At 52.0% G+C, this 14031-nt stretch overlaps 5 protein-coding genes across 5 annotated transcripts; 4 read left to right on the top strand and 1 right to left on the bottom strand.

Annotated features, from left to right (window-relative positions):
• Positions 1-739: 739 nt before the first annotated feature.
• Positions 740-1141, bottom strand: PHYSODRAFT_470290 (hypothetical protein; the record flags this gene model as incomplete). The annotated part of the gene is made up of 3 exons (XM_009516292.1): positions 740-816; positions 878-914; positions 974-1141. Coding segments are annotated over 3 exons (282 nt in total), but the record flags the coding sequence as incomplete, so codon positions are not given.
• A 1478-nt stretch (positions 1142-2619) lies between these two features.
• On the top strand, positions 2620-3090 carry PHYSODRAFT_476950 (hypothetical protein; the record flags this gene model as incomplete). The annotated part of the gene is made up of 1 exon (XM_009516291.1): positions 2620-3090. One exon carries the CDS (start codon positions 2620-2622, stop codon positions 3088-3090), a length of 471 nt encoding a protein of 156 aa, XP_009514586.1.
• A 3944-nt stretch (positions 3091-7034) lies between these two features.
• On the top strand, positions 7035-8707 carry PHYSODRAFT_293273 (hypothetical protein; the record flags this gene model as incomplete). The annotated part of the gene is made up of 3 exons (XM_009516290.1): positions 7035-8373; positions 8509-8612; positions 8648-8707. The coding sequence occupies 3 exons, from the start codon at positions 7035-7037 to the stop codon at positions 8705-8707; spliced, it is 1503 nt and encodes a 500-aa protein (XP_009514585.1).
• Positions 8708-9305: 598 nt separating this feature from the next.
• Positions 9306-9464, top strand: PHYSODRAFT_390176 (hypothetical protein; the record flags this gene model as incomplete). The annotated part of the gene is made up of 1 exon (XM_009516289.1): positions 9306-9464. A coding segment is annotated over one exon (159 nt), but the record flags the coding sequence as incomplete, so codon positions are not given.
• Positions 9465-10563: 1099 nt separating this feature from the next.
• Positions 10564-12678, top strand: PHYSODRAFT_257631 (hypothetical protein; the record flags this gene model as incomplete). The annotated part of the gene is made up of 2 exons (XM_009516288.1): positions 10564-11055; positions 11170-12678. The coding sequence occupies 2 exons, from the start codon at positions 10564-10566 to the stop codon at positions 12676-12678; spliced, it is 2001 nt and encodes a 666-aa protein (XP_009514583.1).
• Between the last annotated feature and the right edge of the window lie 1353 nt (positions 12679-14031).

The raw sequence follows: 14031 nt of genomic DNA, 5'->3' as shown, positions 1-14031 counted from the left end.
GTTGATGATTGAACGAGCAGTGCAGGAAGGATTTCCCGTGAGCAAAGTTGAACGCCTGCGTACCAACGTCTATGCTTACGACGTTTGGAGGCTGGTACTCAGTGACGACCCTCCTGCGGACGTAGAACCCATGCGCGGGCACATGAAAGCAGGCTGCAGGCCGTTCAGCTAAAGCACGGAAGTACGCACCAGAGTATCAAGCGTTTCTGGAGTCGTTCAACGACATGCTTGTCAAACTTGGATGGGTATATGAAAACCCAACGAGTCGTTGGGCTTGTGCCGCATTGCCTTTGCGCAAACGTGGAGGTGGTGAGTTCCGGCAGACTGTGGATTACAAACCAATGAACGCGCAAACGGAGCCCATGGCAGGAGTGATGCCCAACCTGCATGTAGACTTGGAAAATGTACGGGGCAGCAGACACTTTGGCCTTTTCGATTTCATAAAAGGTTATTGGCAGCTACCTTTGGCCAAGGAGTGTCAAGAGCTCCTATCGAACATGACGCACAGGAAGATCTACACTCCACGACGCGTACCTCAAGGCAGCGCAGATGCAGCACTGTACTTCCAGTCCACCATGGAGCGTTGCTACGCCGCACTGTTGTACAAGCATTTATTAGTCTGGATTGACGATCTCTTGCTGTACGCCCCCGATGTTGACACCTACCTGGACAAACTGCAGGAGCTGCTTGAGCTCACGGCAAAGTTCGGTTTTAAGCTGAGTGCCGCCAAGTCCTGCCTCTACAAGCAAGAAGTAAAATGGTGTGGTAAGATAATCAATGGGGAAGGAGTGAAACATGACCCAGAGCGAATTACTGCTTTGCGGAGTATGCCGTATCCAACGAATGCAGGCGAGCTACAACAATTCCTGTGTTCTACGAACTGGATGCTCGACAGTATCATTGACTATGCACGACTCGCTCGCCCTTTGCAAGATGCACTAGATCAAGCGATGACTAAAGCCTCGAGACGTACTAAGCGTGCAGCTTCGGGCATCCCAGTCGCACGTACCTCGTCAGAGCGCGAAGCGTACGACGTGATGAAGCGAGCTCTTGCTGAGTCAGCTAGCCTCGCGTTCCCGAAGCCGGACGCGGAAATGATTCTCCTGACTGATGCCTCGGATGTGGGCTGGTCTGTAATCGTCTCGCAAGTGCCTGAGTGGAAACAAGGTGCTGAGATTCAGGACCAGCAGCACGAACTATTGATTTGTCTCGGTGGTACGTTCACTGGTGCTCAGAGAAACTGGAGTATCATCGAAAAGGAGTCATACCCAATCATCATGGCATGTGATAAGCTGAGTTACCTGTTGCTGCGTCCTGGTGGCTTTCGCATGTACTGCGACCGCCGCAACCTGATACATGTATTCGCACCTGGCAAAGAAGTTAAAAAGCACGTACGCGGGAAACTTCTGAGGTGGGCCATGAAACTAATGGAATACCGCTACAGTATCGAGCATATCGACGGAACCAGCAACGTTTGGGCCGACATGGTTTCTCGGTGGGCCTGGGCGAGTGGAATGCCAAATGTGGCGGTGAAGCGTGTGACGTTGAGACGGCAGCGTGAAGACAACGAGCCTAAAGACCAAAAAAGACGCCGCCAACGTATTCGACCATTTAGTGACGGTACTTTCGTGTGGTTTACGGTGCAAGAACTGCAGGAGGCTCAACAGCGGCACATTGTGAGCCTGCCTAAACGTTTGAAGCGTGGTGATAACGGACTTCTGTGCAGGGATGGCTGCATTTGGATCCCAGACAATGAGCCTGCCCTACTGCAGCGGCTACTTGTGGTCGCTCACTGTGGCGTGCAGGGCCACAGAGGTCGCGAAGCCTTAATGGCTGTCATGAATCGACGATTTTACGTACGGAATCTCTCAGCCATGGTCAAAACCTTTCTTGCTGACTGTTTGATGTGTCAGCATGTAAAGGGGGGGGGAGATTGTAACCAGACCATGGGCTGACACCTTCCGTTGTAAGGATCGAAATGGAGCACTGCACTGGGATTATTTGCATCTAGGAGAATCCTACGGTACCTACAAGTATCTATTGGTACTTAAGGACGATGCGACTCATTTTTGTGAGTTGGTACCATGTGCAACACCGAGTGCAGTAGTGACTGCTGAGGCCATTCTCGATTGGCACAGTAGATTGGAGCCCCCCAAGTGTGGATTAGTGACCAAGGGAGTCACTTTAAGAATCAAGTGGCGATTGAAGTGGCGAAGCGACTTGGTTGCCAGCAACGGTTCACCGTGGCTTACAGCCCGTGGACTAATGGAACTATAGAGAGATTGAACCGAGATATTATTCAAGTTTTGCGTGTGCTTTGTCTCGAAAGCAAAGTGGATATTCGAGATTGGCCATATTTTATCTCGGCGGTGCAGTCAAATTTGAATCACACACCGGTACCTTTCCTTACGAAACAAGGCTCCCGTGGAATTGTTTTGTGTTCTACCTGCAGTCTCTCCTCTAGATTTCACTTTTGAGAAAGACACTGAGACTTTTGTCGAGATTGGCATCAACTCAGAGCAGATTCAGAAGAACCTTGACAAACTACGAGTGTGTGTGCAGGAAATGCACAGGAAAGTGGAGATAGCAAGGTCGGATCAAACCAGGCGTAATCAGGCGATGCAAAAAGGGGCAAGGAAACCAAATTTCAATGTTGGAGATTACGTTTTGAGATCTCGTGTAGACCAGAAACACAACGACAAGCTTTTAGTCACGTGGATAGGCCCGTACCAAGTGGTTGGTTCAGACGAACAATCTTTCCGTGTCCAGCATTTAGTGACTGGTGCGGAGGCAGACGTGCACTCTTCGCGTCTCAAGTTCTATGCGGATGAATCGTTTGAGGTGACAGAGGAAATACGGGAGCACGTGGCTGCTCAGGGTATTGTCCTTACTGTTGCGGAGCTCAAGGATCACCGATGGAACTCGGCCAAGAGATGTTTCGAGGTTCTGGTAGGGTGGAAAGGTCTGGAACCAATTGAGGACTCTTGGGAGTCTCTCAGTTCTTTGTACAAGGACATTCCCGTGATGGTGAAGCAGTATGCTTCGGGTAAGAGCGACTTGGAGTTTGTTTCAGCAGTCGAGCAACTTTAAAACTTCAAGTTGAAGTGCTAAAGTTGCCACTGGTAAGGTGTACCGAAATTCGGGTACATGGATACATTCAAGCAACATTCCTGTGAAGCCAACATTTGATCACCACTTTCAACGGCGTGGTCAAGTGTTGGTGGGGCGGTGTAGTGGGACGATGGTCTTCACGACCTGACCACGCACTGGGCTGTCGATCGAGGATGATCAGAGCCAAGCTGGCGTAGGATAAGACCACGAGGTGGTTAAATTAGAGCAGGTATCGTAGTAGAGCTTGTAGGCGTATCTGAGGTCTATCTAACCTCCTCACTCTAGAACTTGAGAACAACCAAACAAGCAAGGAGTTCATAGGAAGCGCCAGCTTCCTTTGTGACTGTGTTCATTCGAAACCCACTACACTTTCTTGGAATGTCAGATTTACTGTTGACAGCGATAGGTTTGTCAAAGACATTAGTATATGAGATATTAGGATGCCCATCACTGAGACTCTCCAACTCGTATCCAAGAGCGATATTGATCTTGAACGCCATCAACTGAGAGCTGAGAATGGTCTCTAGTTTATCATAAAACTCTGTTGGATTAATATTCTCATATAGATGAGCCTCCGTCAGTTTACCTTGATAAAAGCGATAGTAAGAATCCCCTTGTAATTAGGGGACATGTGAGTATTTAATTTTTTAATAGAGATTTTGTACTGCTTAGCAATCAATTCTCTGTTTTTCGGCTTACTAACATCGCTGATATAAACCATTCTATTGCTGCGACCAAGCACCTTAACGCGGAAATTGCTCCCCCATTTGGTACACGGAACTCCAACTCGCTTAAGACCTTCTAGTTCGTATCCAAACATATCCGTTGTATATCCGCTCTACTATATTTTATAATATATTTATCTCTCAAGATCAGTATTTTTATTGGGGTATAGCCCCCCTTATAATGAAATGTGCATTAAGACTTTTTACCCTTTTTACAGGTACTTTTTACTCCAATTTATGAACCCCTGTATTACAATTGAGAATGGGGTAGGGCAAATGAACTATCATAGCCTGCCCGGGGGCGATTTGGATCGAATTTTACCTCGTTACGAACTCATGTTGAACGGCGCCCAAACGCGACCCTTCCAATATTACCTTGTTCGAAGGTATAACAAGTTCTTTAACTGAGATCAACCTTTTATCGAACCGGTGATCGCCCCGTTTGTATCAGCAAACAAACGATTGCGTTAATCGTTGAAGTTTAAGGTAAGAGTTGACGACCGACGATTCATGCACATGAACCGTGGAACCCTTTTCAAGGGGTGGCTGAACTCCGGTTATATGTGGTAACGGAGGCAAATGACAGTGGAGCCCGCCGTAAAAAACATATGAGAGGTCAGGCAGCTCCGTAAAAAGTCTCCGCTGACGTACGAAACAATGTACTGAAGAGTCGTTTGGATTAAGTTATTCATAGCTAACCTAATTCAAGGTATCGGTCAGTACACTGATTGATCCTTGGCAAAACTGGCATGGAGCAGTGAAGTCTAAATCCAAAGGCTATACTATGCTACCGCTAACAATTACGAACCACTCATGCGGAAGCAAGAAGGCAGCACTAGAATTAGTTGGCATATTAGTTGCTGCAATCGTTGACTGAAGAAATCTATAAATCGCTTGCTACACACAGTTCTGCAGCAGCGGGGGCAACCAAGTACGAAGATGGTGACTAGGCCAGACGTGCCATATAGTGGAGACAACAGCCAGGATGTGTGCTCAGTAGCTGTGAAGAAAACGTGGAGAATTCTCTTTTTGCCCTGACATTTGGTATATTATTCTGACAGCCTTGATAAATAGGCATTTGCGCAGGAAGTAAGACGTCGTTGCTCTTCAAGATCGCATGCTATATCCTGAGCAAGTTAAAGTAGCAATTGCAATTCTGACACCAACTTTTGGTCTTGAATGTCCACACAAACGCCAAATGTATAGCTAACACTAGCGGTTGTTAAATTGTGTTACTGTATAGTGAATCTGGCGAACATGATGTGGAGTGAGACGTGTAGTCGTTCATCTTGAAGCTCTTTTAAATCACTTACAGTGAGTTCGTGTTATTGTGAAAAGCACTTACGTGTTGGGGTTGGGGGGCACACTGCTGGTCTCGCTGTTTCAATGAGCTTTAAATTAATGTAATGTAAGAGCAAATGTGCATACCGGTGGTTGTTGAATGTAATGTGACAGAATTTTTCGCCATGAGTTACAATTTTACTGATATATTGGCTTGCTGAATGCTCGAGCACGATTTAGCCTGGTATTGTGGGGATATTTAACGATGTCCACCCGGAAATTTGTTGCAATCGATTCAGCGGCCAACGGTGGCAACGCCAAAGCCACTTATCATGATTCTAAAGTGTTTATTTACTACTGTAGCATGGAAACCAGGACTAAGCAAAACATTATACATTGTTTTACGGTTGAAAGAGGTCGAAAGCTACGACGGCACTACCAGATGCGGCACGAGATCCCTTGCGGTTACGTCAAGCCTCTTTCCTGTCTTCATTTATGGCGGCGACGGATGACTCGGACATGCAAGTTCTAGTTGATCAGCATGTGTGCAACGTCGGGAACACGCACGCTGTCTACCAGTGCTCGCTGCGCTCGCTCCTGGCATCGGTCCCCAAGCTGCCTATACCGTTTTCCATATTAAACTCCAAGCCCGGTCATTTTAATAAAATCTGCAGGCACTTCGTGCATATATTTTTGAAACCAATTTGGTAAAAGTATGAGTGTGTATAGGATACTTGGGGGCGGTGCTGAGAAGCTAAGATACAATATTTTCCGAAGCAATGCCCCTCTAGTAACCGGGGCGAAAATTCGCCGTGACGATGCTGCTATACTAGTATTAAGACAGATACAAAACATAAATTAATTATTAATTAATTTACCTCTTCCTTATTATTTTTCACTATCTACTCCACTTGAGACCTCAATTCTCGATGCAAGTTTAGATTTTAATTTCTATTCTGGTTTCTGATTTTTCTTTTCTCTGCTAGCTCAACCTTCTGCAATTCATTATACTCCTTTTGCTTAGCTAGACGTTGTTCTCGATTCTTTTGAAAGTACCTCCTTGAAGCAGACCGGTCAGCGACATGAGAGTATTCAGATGCCACATCTCGAATGCTTTTTGCTGAGTCTCAGTAATTCTCTTAGGAATGGGAATAATATCCTCACATCGCAGTAGATGATTTGTTCACATAACTCGCAACCACCGACTAACCACTCGCCATCGCATTGGTGGATCTCTCCATCTGCGATAGCTTCGTAGTATGCTGCTTGGTCACCGTTATAGCGATCAGCAATCATTGCTTGAGCGATAGTACTAGTATTGCACATTGTTATTGTTGGTTGGTTGGTTGATCGTATGATATGTTGTTATTATACTTTAACATTTCTTCTCTCAAGATCAAAAATGAAAATTTTAAATTGGTATGATAATCTTGTAAGTTGAATTTCTGAAGGTAGGTACCTTGGCTAGTTAGTAAGTTGAAATTGTGAAGGTACCTACCTTAATGAGTTAGTGTATTGACTTTACCAGTTTTCAATTCCCCTCGGAGAGAACAGGTGGATTTGCGAGACATCACCCTTATGAGTTGCGAGGGAAGCCCACCACGGGAGGACCGCCCACCGGGGGCCTCCGCCCCTGCTGGGGCTGGAGGTCCCTCTACCAGCTCCCCAGCACCTGCGCTCGTTGCCGCCCAAGCTGCAACGTCACCAGCGGTACCTGGAGCACCGTTCATACCCAGCCATACCGGCGTGAACCAGACCGGAGGGACTGCCCAGCTCCGTGCTTCGCTGGCAACGAATGCAACGGGGACTGAGCGCCTCTCCCCAGAGCTTCAACACCTCTACCAACTCGCGACTGCAGCTTACCCCCTTCACGCTGACTCGGCGCTCCGAGCCATGACGGGGGAGGAAGTGGCCACTATGGACGCCTACGTTTCGCGACGTCTCGACCTGCCAGCCCCACCAACATTCCTGAGCTGCACTACTACGGGTCTGAAACGCGCTGCGTTGTTAGCCTTTCATCAGGAACATGTCGAGGCCTCCGTCATCGCGGACGTACCAGCAACAGTGGGGCTGGGACGGAACATTCCACGCCAATCGATCCTGCGTGAACTCGTGGCAGGCAATGCAGGAAATGAGCCGGGAAAGCTTCGCATGAAGCGGTTCATCAAGGCGGCTCAGCGTATCCTCTTTGACGGCGAGCACACTCTCAGGGTCATCTTCATGTCGCGCCGGGCCGCGATGGAATGGGATGGTCAAGAATTTCGCCTTCGAGGGTGCCTGCTGCGCTTTAACCTATTGGGAGTTCAAGTGCCTGGCGTGCGCCCACCTCCCGAATTGGCTCGGCACTATGCGCTTCGGGTCCTGGGCACTGAGGGACTGAACCCCATGATCTTGGTTCAAATATTCGGCGACATTGCCCAAGAGGCTATTCTGGACGTGCGTCATCCTGGTATGGATGGCCTCCGCCAGATGGACAACGACTACTGGGCGGTGATCTTCGCTTCGATGTCGTGCCCCGCTGCTCTACAAGGCGTGACTTCTATCAGCGCCGAGAATGGGTCGTTATTGCTGCGCCACTTCCAACGAATGCAGTCCCCTCCATGTCGACGCAGTCTCAGCCCCTACCACCTCCAACATCGCTGCAAGGTTTTGGACGCACGCCTGCTTAGCACCCGTGTCCCACGACAGCGGAGATATGTTGGCGCCATGCAGGACCCTCCGCCCGCGCTACCCGACTGTACGGACCTTGTGACATTGGAGGATCTGCTGAGCCGTATTGTCCTCGACCCTGCGATAGCGCTTCCCACCGATAGGTCCACCCCTGTGTTACAGGTGGTCCCCGTCCCGGTGGTGCAGGACGCGCCAGCACCTGTAGCTTCGGCCAGCTCATCGGATGCAACCGGTATGACTGTGGTTCGGAGACGCCGAGGTGCTCCGGCTCACCGATCTGCTCAATCTCAAGCCGACACCACCGGCGGCGGACAAGATTCCGTTCCGGAGGCATCAGCGACATCGGCAGGACAGACGATTGGGGCGGCTCTGCGTCGCACTCCCCCTCAGGGGATGGAGGATGCCACCGCTCGAGCTTCTGGGAAACGGACCCCAGCAGCATCCACTGCCAAGCCAAAGCCGACCGCGGCTGCGCTACGGTACCAGCAGACGCTGGCGGCTTATGCAGAGCTCGCTGGCGATTCTGATGACGAAGATGAGTCAGATGATCGACCCACCTCGGCTCAATCCGCACAAGTGGTGACCGGTAGGTCGTTGATGGCACGGCCAGAGGGGCAAGAGACCAAGTCTGAAGACTTCCGGCCTTCACCAACGGAACCGGCATCGGCGACTGTGGTGGGCGTAAACCAACAGGCTGCGACGGACATCCCCATGTCAACAGCGGATGCCAATGAGTCACAGGATGTCACCACGGAGGAACCTATGCCTGCCACTCGCTCCTCATTGCTGCAGTCACCTGCTGCTGGATTGGCTCAGACCGACCATGTAGGCGGTCCCAATGTCTTAACCGGCTTCCATAGCTCGTCTTCCGAAACTCAGCCATCGAAGGAACCTTACTGGCATTCAGCGTCGCCGGCTAGTCCCGCACCGATTGATACGGACGATATCGTAGCAGAAACCGCCTCAGACGAACCCAGCGACTGTGGTAGTGAGGAATTTGTCATGGAGAAGGTTGTGGCACCAGACAACCCATATCTGCTACGGTACCAAGACTGGATCGGCTCGCTCCATGGTGCGCCAGTAGGGGTACCGTGTAATGGGCAGTGCCTTTTCCTGGCATTTTATGCCTCGGTTCACAATGTCCAAGACTCGCGTTTGAAGCTGACCTCGGCTGTCATCACTGGACGGCTACCAAATATACATTAACGGGCTGTCATACCTGCAGCAGATATGACAGGGTTTAAAAAGATATATGTTGACATAGCGCTCAAAATCTCCACCGCAATTGTCGTACATGCGTCACTTGTGTCCGCTTGATATCGCCCTGAATCAGGCGGCTTGATAGACGCTTGCTGGGCTTTAAGAATGTACCCGTCATTTCGTTCCGGACACCGCCGACGCTGCATCCCTTCTAAATTTCACCAGTTTCGAATTTGGCGCGCGTCGGACACAAGCGCCGGAGCGATGGCCGCAGAGGACGTCGATGCGATGCTGGTGCTGGCTAGCGCCTAAGTCGAGCAGGAGGAGACGCTGCACGAGGTGCGCAGGGAGGTGTACGACAAGCTCGTGGAAGAGGCGTGGAGGATCGCCATGCGGACCAGGCACTACCTGACCACCCAGTGCCTGGACACGCCCTGCGACTCCGCGTGGATGATGTTGTACACGCGCGGAAGCGACATTGTGAGATCGGGAAATGACTGCGGCCGGGCGAGTTCTGGCCGAGGTCTAACTGCCTTGAGCTTGCGAGAGATGGCTGACCGAGGGCTGTGATTGGTCGGTCACATTCCCCGCGCGTTAGTGCCCAGAAGATTGATAGAGACTACGGAGTGACAGGAGGGTCTCGGCGGGTCAAAATAAACCGCCTGCCGAGGTCTCCGAAGTTTCATAGTGGGTACACTTTATGCCCAGTAGGAGTTCGGATTTAGGACGAAGCTTCGTCCGATTGTAGGATCAGCTCGAAAGCTCGGTCCACACTTGATATTTGTATAGACCTTAGGGATTAGCTATAGGAGAGGCCTGACAGCCTCTAAACCATTAAACAGAGCAGAATTTCCCCCCAAGCCACACAAGGGTCAAGTCCGTCTACGGTAAGTCGCTAAGCTTAGCGTAGGGTGTGGATACACTCGGCTGCACGGGGTATGTCTGCCGGTGAGCATAAGGTGCATTGACCGAGTGTTCATCCTGGTAAGGCCAAGAGTGAGTAGGTGGCCGAGTGTTGGGAGGTATTAGAGACCTCTGTGTACAGTTGTACGTTTGACTGGGTGTGAGGCAAGGACCCCCCAGTGTATTTGACTTCTAGCCGAGGCTTCGCCCCGGCGCCCCTGTAAGAGGCTTCGATTGGCCTGGTACCCTTCCTTTCTGAGGGACCACAGAGGTTTAGTGCGAAAGCACGTATTACACATTGCACCCTAGCCGTGGCTCGTGGCTAAGGGTGCTCTTATATTTTATCGAAGGGTAAACCTACCTGACCCGCAACACACAGGGAGGCACATTCCAGCCCGTATAAGGGATCGGACCTGGTCTTCAGGTTTATTATCCCGACAATCTATCGCCGACTCTTCGGAGACGGCGTGTGTTGTTGGTAGGGCTCGTCCTAGAGACTTCGGTTGATAGGGCGAGGACTCGTAAACTCGTGTTTTCCTACACGACAACTGGTGCCGCGACCCGGGACTGGTGTGACCGATTGTGCGTTGTGGTCTGTGTAGGTTTTGCCCAACGAGCATTGAGGAGAGAAGAAGAAGTGAAGAAGAGAAGAAGAAACAAGAACAAGAACAAGATGGCGAAAGGATCCAAGTCAGCGGTACCAGCTACGCCGGTGAAGTCGGTACGAGGATCGGCCGAAGGTTCGTCAACGATCGCGAGTGACTTAACGTCTCGGTTGTCGACGATCTCCGAAAGGTCGGTCAGTTTCGAAGAGTCGGTCGACGAAGATTCGGACGCCAAGGATGACATGATGATGGACTATGATGACCTGGAGGAGAAGACTCCAGTGACGACGCAGGAGTTCGGAGATGAAGAAGATGCGATGCTGTCCGGGGGACGTAGCGGAGGCTCGCGCTCCTTGTCCCGGAACCTCGTCGCAGAATTTGATGAAGTGGCGAAACCCGACCATGCGGATGACGACTTTGAGGATGGCACCGAGACCTCGGCTTCGAGGGCTCTGGTGCAGGTTACTAAGGGTCCTCAAGAATCCCGCGGAAGTCGGCCCGCTATGAACAGCAGCACTCCAGCTGCGAACAAGGTGCTCGGCAGAATGCTCGAGCAGATGGTGGAGTCGAGCGAGTAGATATGGCAGTTCAATCCCGAGATGACGCGTCAAGCGACTTGGGCTGAGCTGAAGGAGGAGTTGCAACACCACGTTGAGTCGACCTCGGTTACTCAGGTGGCCGAGGACACGGTGTCTCTCCTACGAGTGATGGGCTGCGAGCCAAGGAATCGTCCGTCCGAAGTCTCGATCAAGAGTTGGACGCCAGGTCTCGCCGGCAAGGAGCTACATAAGTGGAAGAGGAAGCTTCGCCTGAGCTTCGGGGAGTCGGACCTGACTCTGGGACGCCCCCCGAGTGCTCGCCCCGCGAGGGAGCAAGCTGATCCTTCGAAGATCCCACTGCCACAGACACCCAAGAAGTCCGCCGAGCGGTCAAACCAAAGCCAAGCGACGGACGGAGTGTTCTCCGCCAAGACCGAAGGTTCGCCGTACTTCCAAGACTCGCACATGGCGAGTCGAGCCGACCGTATTGCGCGTGAGTCCGAAGGTTCGCGACGCGAGCGGAGCACGCAACGAAGCTCCACGCGACGCTCAAGCCGCCGGTTTACACCGCGCGATGACTCCTCGTCCGACGAGGACAACAATGACAACATCGACTATGAAGATGGGTTTGACAGCCCGAGCGATGAGTTGGCCCGTCAAGTGCGCGAAGTGAGTGAGATGGAGCGTCTGAGTTCGACTCCTCGGCTTGAGATCGCCACACACCGGCCGCTTGCGCAGATCAAGAATTTCTCAGGAGCCCGCAATCGGAGTGAAAACTCTATGCAGTGGCTCCGAGCTTTCGTCTACAAGATGAAGGGAACGCACACACCGCCTAACGAGTGGTGCATGGCTTTCGAGCTGAGCCTTCGGGACGGTGCCCTTCACTGGTACCGTCAACTCCCGAAGAGGACTAATCGTCAGTGGAAGCGACTGAGTGATGCGTTTATCAAGTATTACTGCTCGCAGTTTAGCCAGTCTGCGAAGGCTCGCTACTACTCTGCGAAGCGCGAGTCCTCGGAACACCTTTGTGACTACCTCAACCGACTGAATGGTTACGCCCGTAATGCTGGCATACAGTTCAAGAGTGGTGGTCGCGATGCGAAGGACCATGTACAGCGGTTCCTCGAGACGTGCGGTGACCGAAGCCTCGAACGCCGGCTTTGCCACGTTCGGGTGAAGGACATTCACGAACTCGAGGACATGATCAACGACATCTTGAAGTCTGAAGAGCGTGGGCGAGACCAACCGCGTCGTCGTGATGACCGTCGCCACGAAGCTTCGCGTGACAGTTACCGTCGCGACCGCGACCGTGGATACGAACGTCGCCGCGAAGACTCGCGCCATGTTCCGCGCATTTCGCGGGCTGAAGCTTCGCTGTCAGACTTGGTCGCTGAACTGCAAGTCCGCGGTACCAAGGGTGGTAGAGCCGAGCGCTCGTCGCCACGCCGTACCCCGTACAGCGACAGCGAGAGTGACGCCAGTTATTATCATTACTCCGAGAGCGATCCGAGTGATGGTGGCTACAGTGACGTTAGCAGCTCTGGTGAGGGAGGAGCTCACGTCGCTGCTGCCAATGAGCGCGAGCGACGCCAAGCAGCTGAAGGAACGTACGCGCGCCCTGACCAACGTCAACGCAAGGGATGAACCCGGCCGAGGATTCGACCGGAGTAACCGCCACTCCGGCCGAGACAACCGTGATGGTCGTCCGCGTCAGTACGGACCGTGCGCAGCTTGTGGTGGAGCTGGGCATTCGGCTCACTACTGCTACCGCCGCTGCCGACTGTGCCAGCAGGTGCATGACATCGGCAAGTGCGAAGCACTTCAAGCCCTCACTTCGTTCATCAAAACGAAGGCCGAGAAGAAGGACCTCTCGCCAGAGCTCCAAAGCCTAGTCTTCGGTGGCAATTTAAACTAGGCAGCCCGCCTACTGAAACTGGGTTGGTCCCAATCGGGCTGCCACAGTTAGCTGAGCCCGCGATTGATGCAGACTGTGTCTACGCATTCGTGGGCGAAAGTAAACGGCCGAACGACAAGGACAAGGAATGTGTGAAAACGACGGAAAATGAAAAGGAGAGAGGGGCAACCCTCGGTGGAGGTGTAACAAGTGAAATGAATGATGATGAAGATGATGAAGATTACACCGAGGCTTGGGTCTCAAGCGCGGTGCAAGAAGGACACCCTGGCCGAACGCCCAGTGGGGTGACGAAGTTACTCCCAGGCGAGAGGCTGGGGTGGTGGTCCGCGCAGAAGTTCGACAAGAGAGCTCGGATGAGAGCTCTGGTCAAGGGCGCGGTAAATGACACGCGAACGAGGATTCTATTGGACACTGGCGCGAATGTTAGTGTGGTCTCCGAACGGTTCGCGAAGCAGTTGCGGTTGCGTGATATCCAAGGTCACTGCCGCTGTATGGAGGTTAAGGTTTTTACGAAAGGAACCATGACAACCGAGAGACGAACTCTCGTGAAAGTAACCCTCGGCTGGAGCAAAGTGTACGAATTCGAATTGTGGATTATGGATCATGGTGCTGGTGTGGATGTAGTCCTCGGCACCGACTTCATGATTCCTGCACGAGTGCGCTTGGACTTGTTCCACGCGACCGCGAGGTTGCCGGACGAGGTGAGTATTCCACTCATTAAGACGCTGAACATGCTGAATGATCAAGGTGAAGGCCCGCACGTCAACGGTGGTCCGTCCGAGGACCTAACCATTGAGAGCCGAGAGTTCGCAGAGTACAGAGTACCGAGGCGTCAACCACCTCTGGATACACACGAGGTGTGGGTACGTCGCACGAAGTCTCTGTTGCCTACGGTAACGAAGTTTCGGCGAGGCAAGGTCGAGAGAGTGCGGTTGACGAACGTGTCGAAACGTTTTACGGTTTGCCGTGCTCACTCACCTATGCTAATGTGGGTACCGATCGGAGATCTCCCGAAGTCTGAAGGTTATGTTCGACTCAGTTCGGAACGATACGAGGACTGGCAGAAGTTGGCGTATGACGGA

Source organism: Phytophthora sojae (genome assembly GCF_000149755.1).
Source record: "Phytophthora sojae unplaced genomic scaffold PHYSOscaffold_1, whole genome shotgun sequence".
Taxonomy (NCBI): Eukaryota; Oomycota; class Peronosporomycetes; order Peronosporales; family Peronosporaceae; genus Phytophthora; species Phytophthora sojae.
The sequence above is the reverse complement of the archived record's forward strand: the minus strand, read 5'-3'. Positions and strand labels throughout refer to the sequence as shown.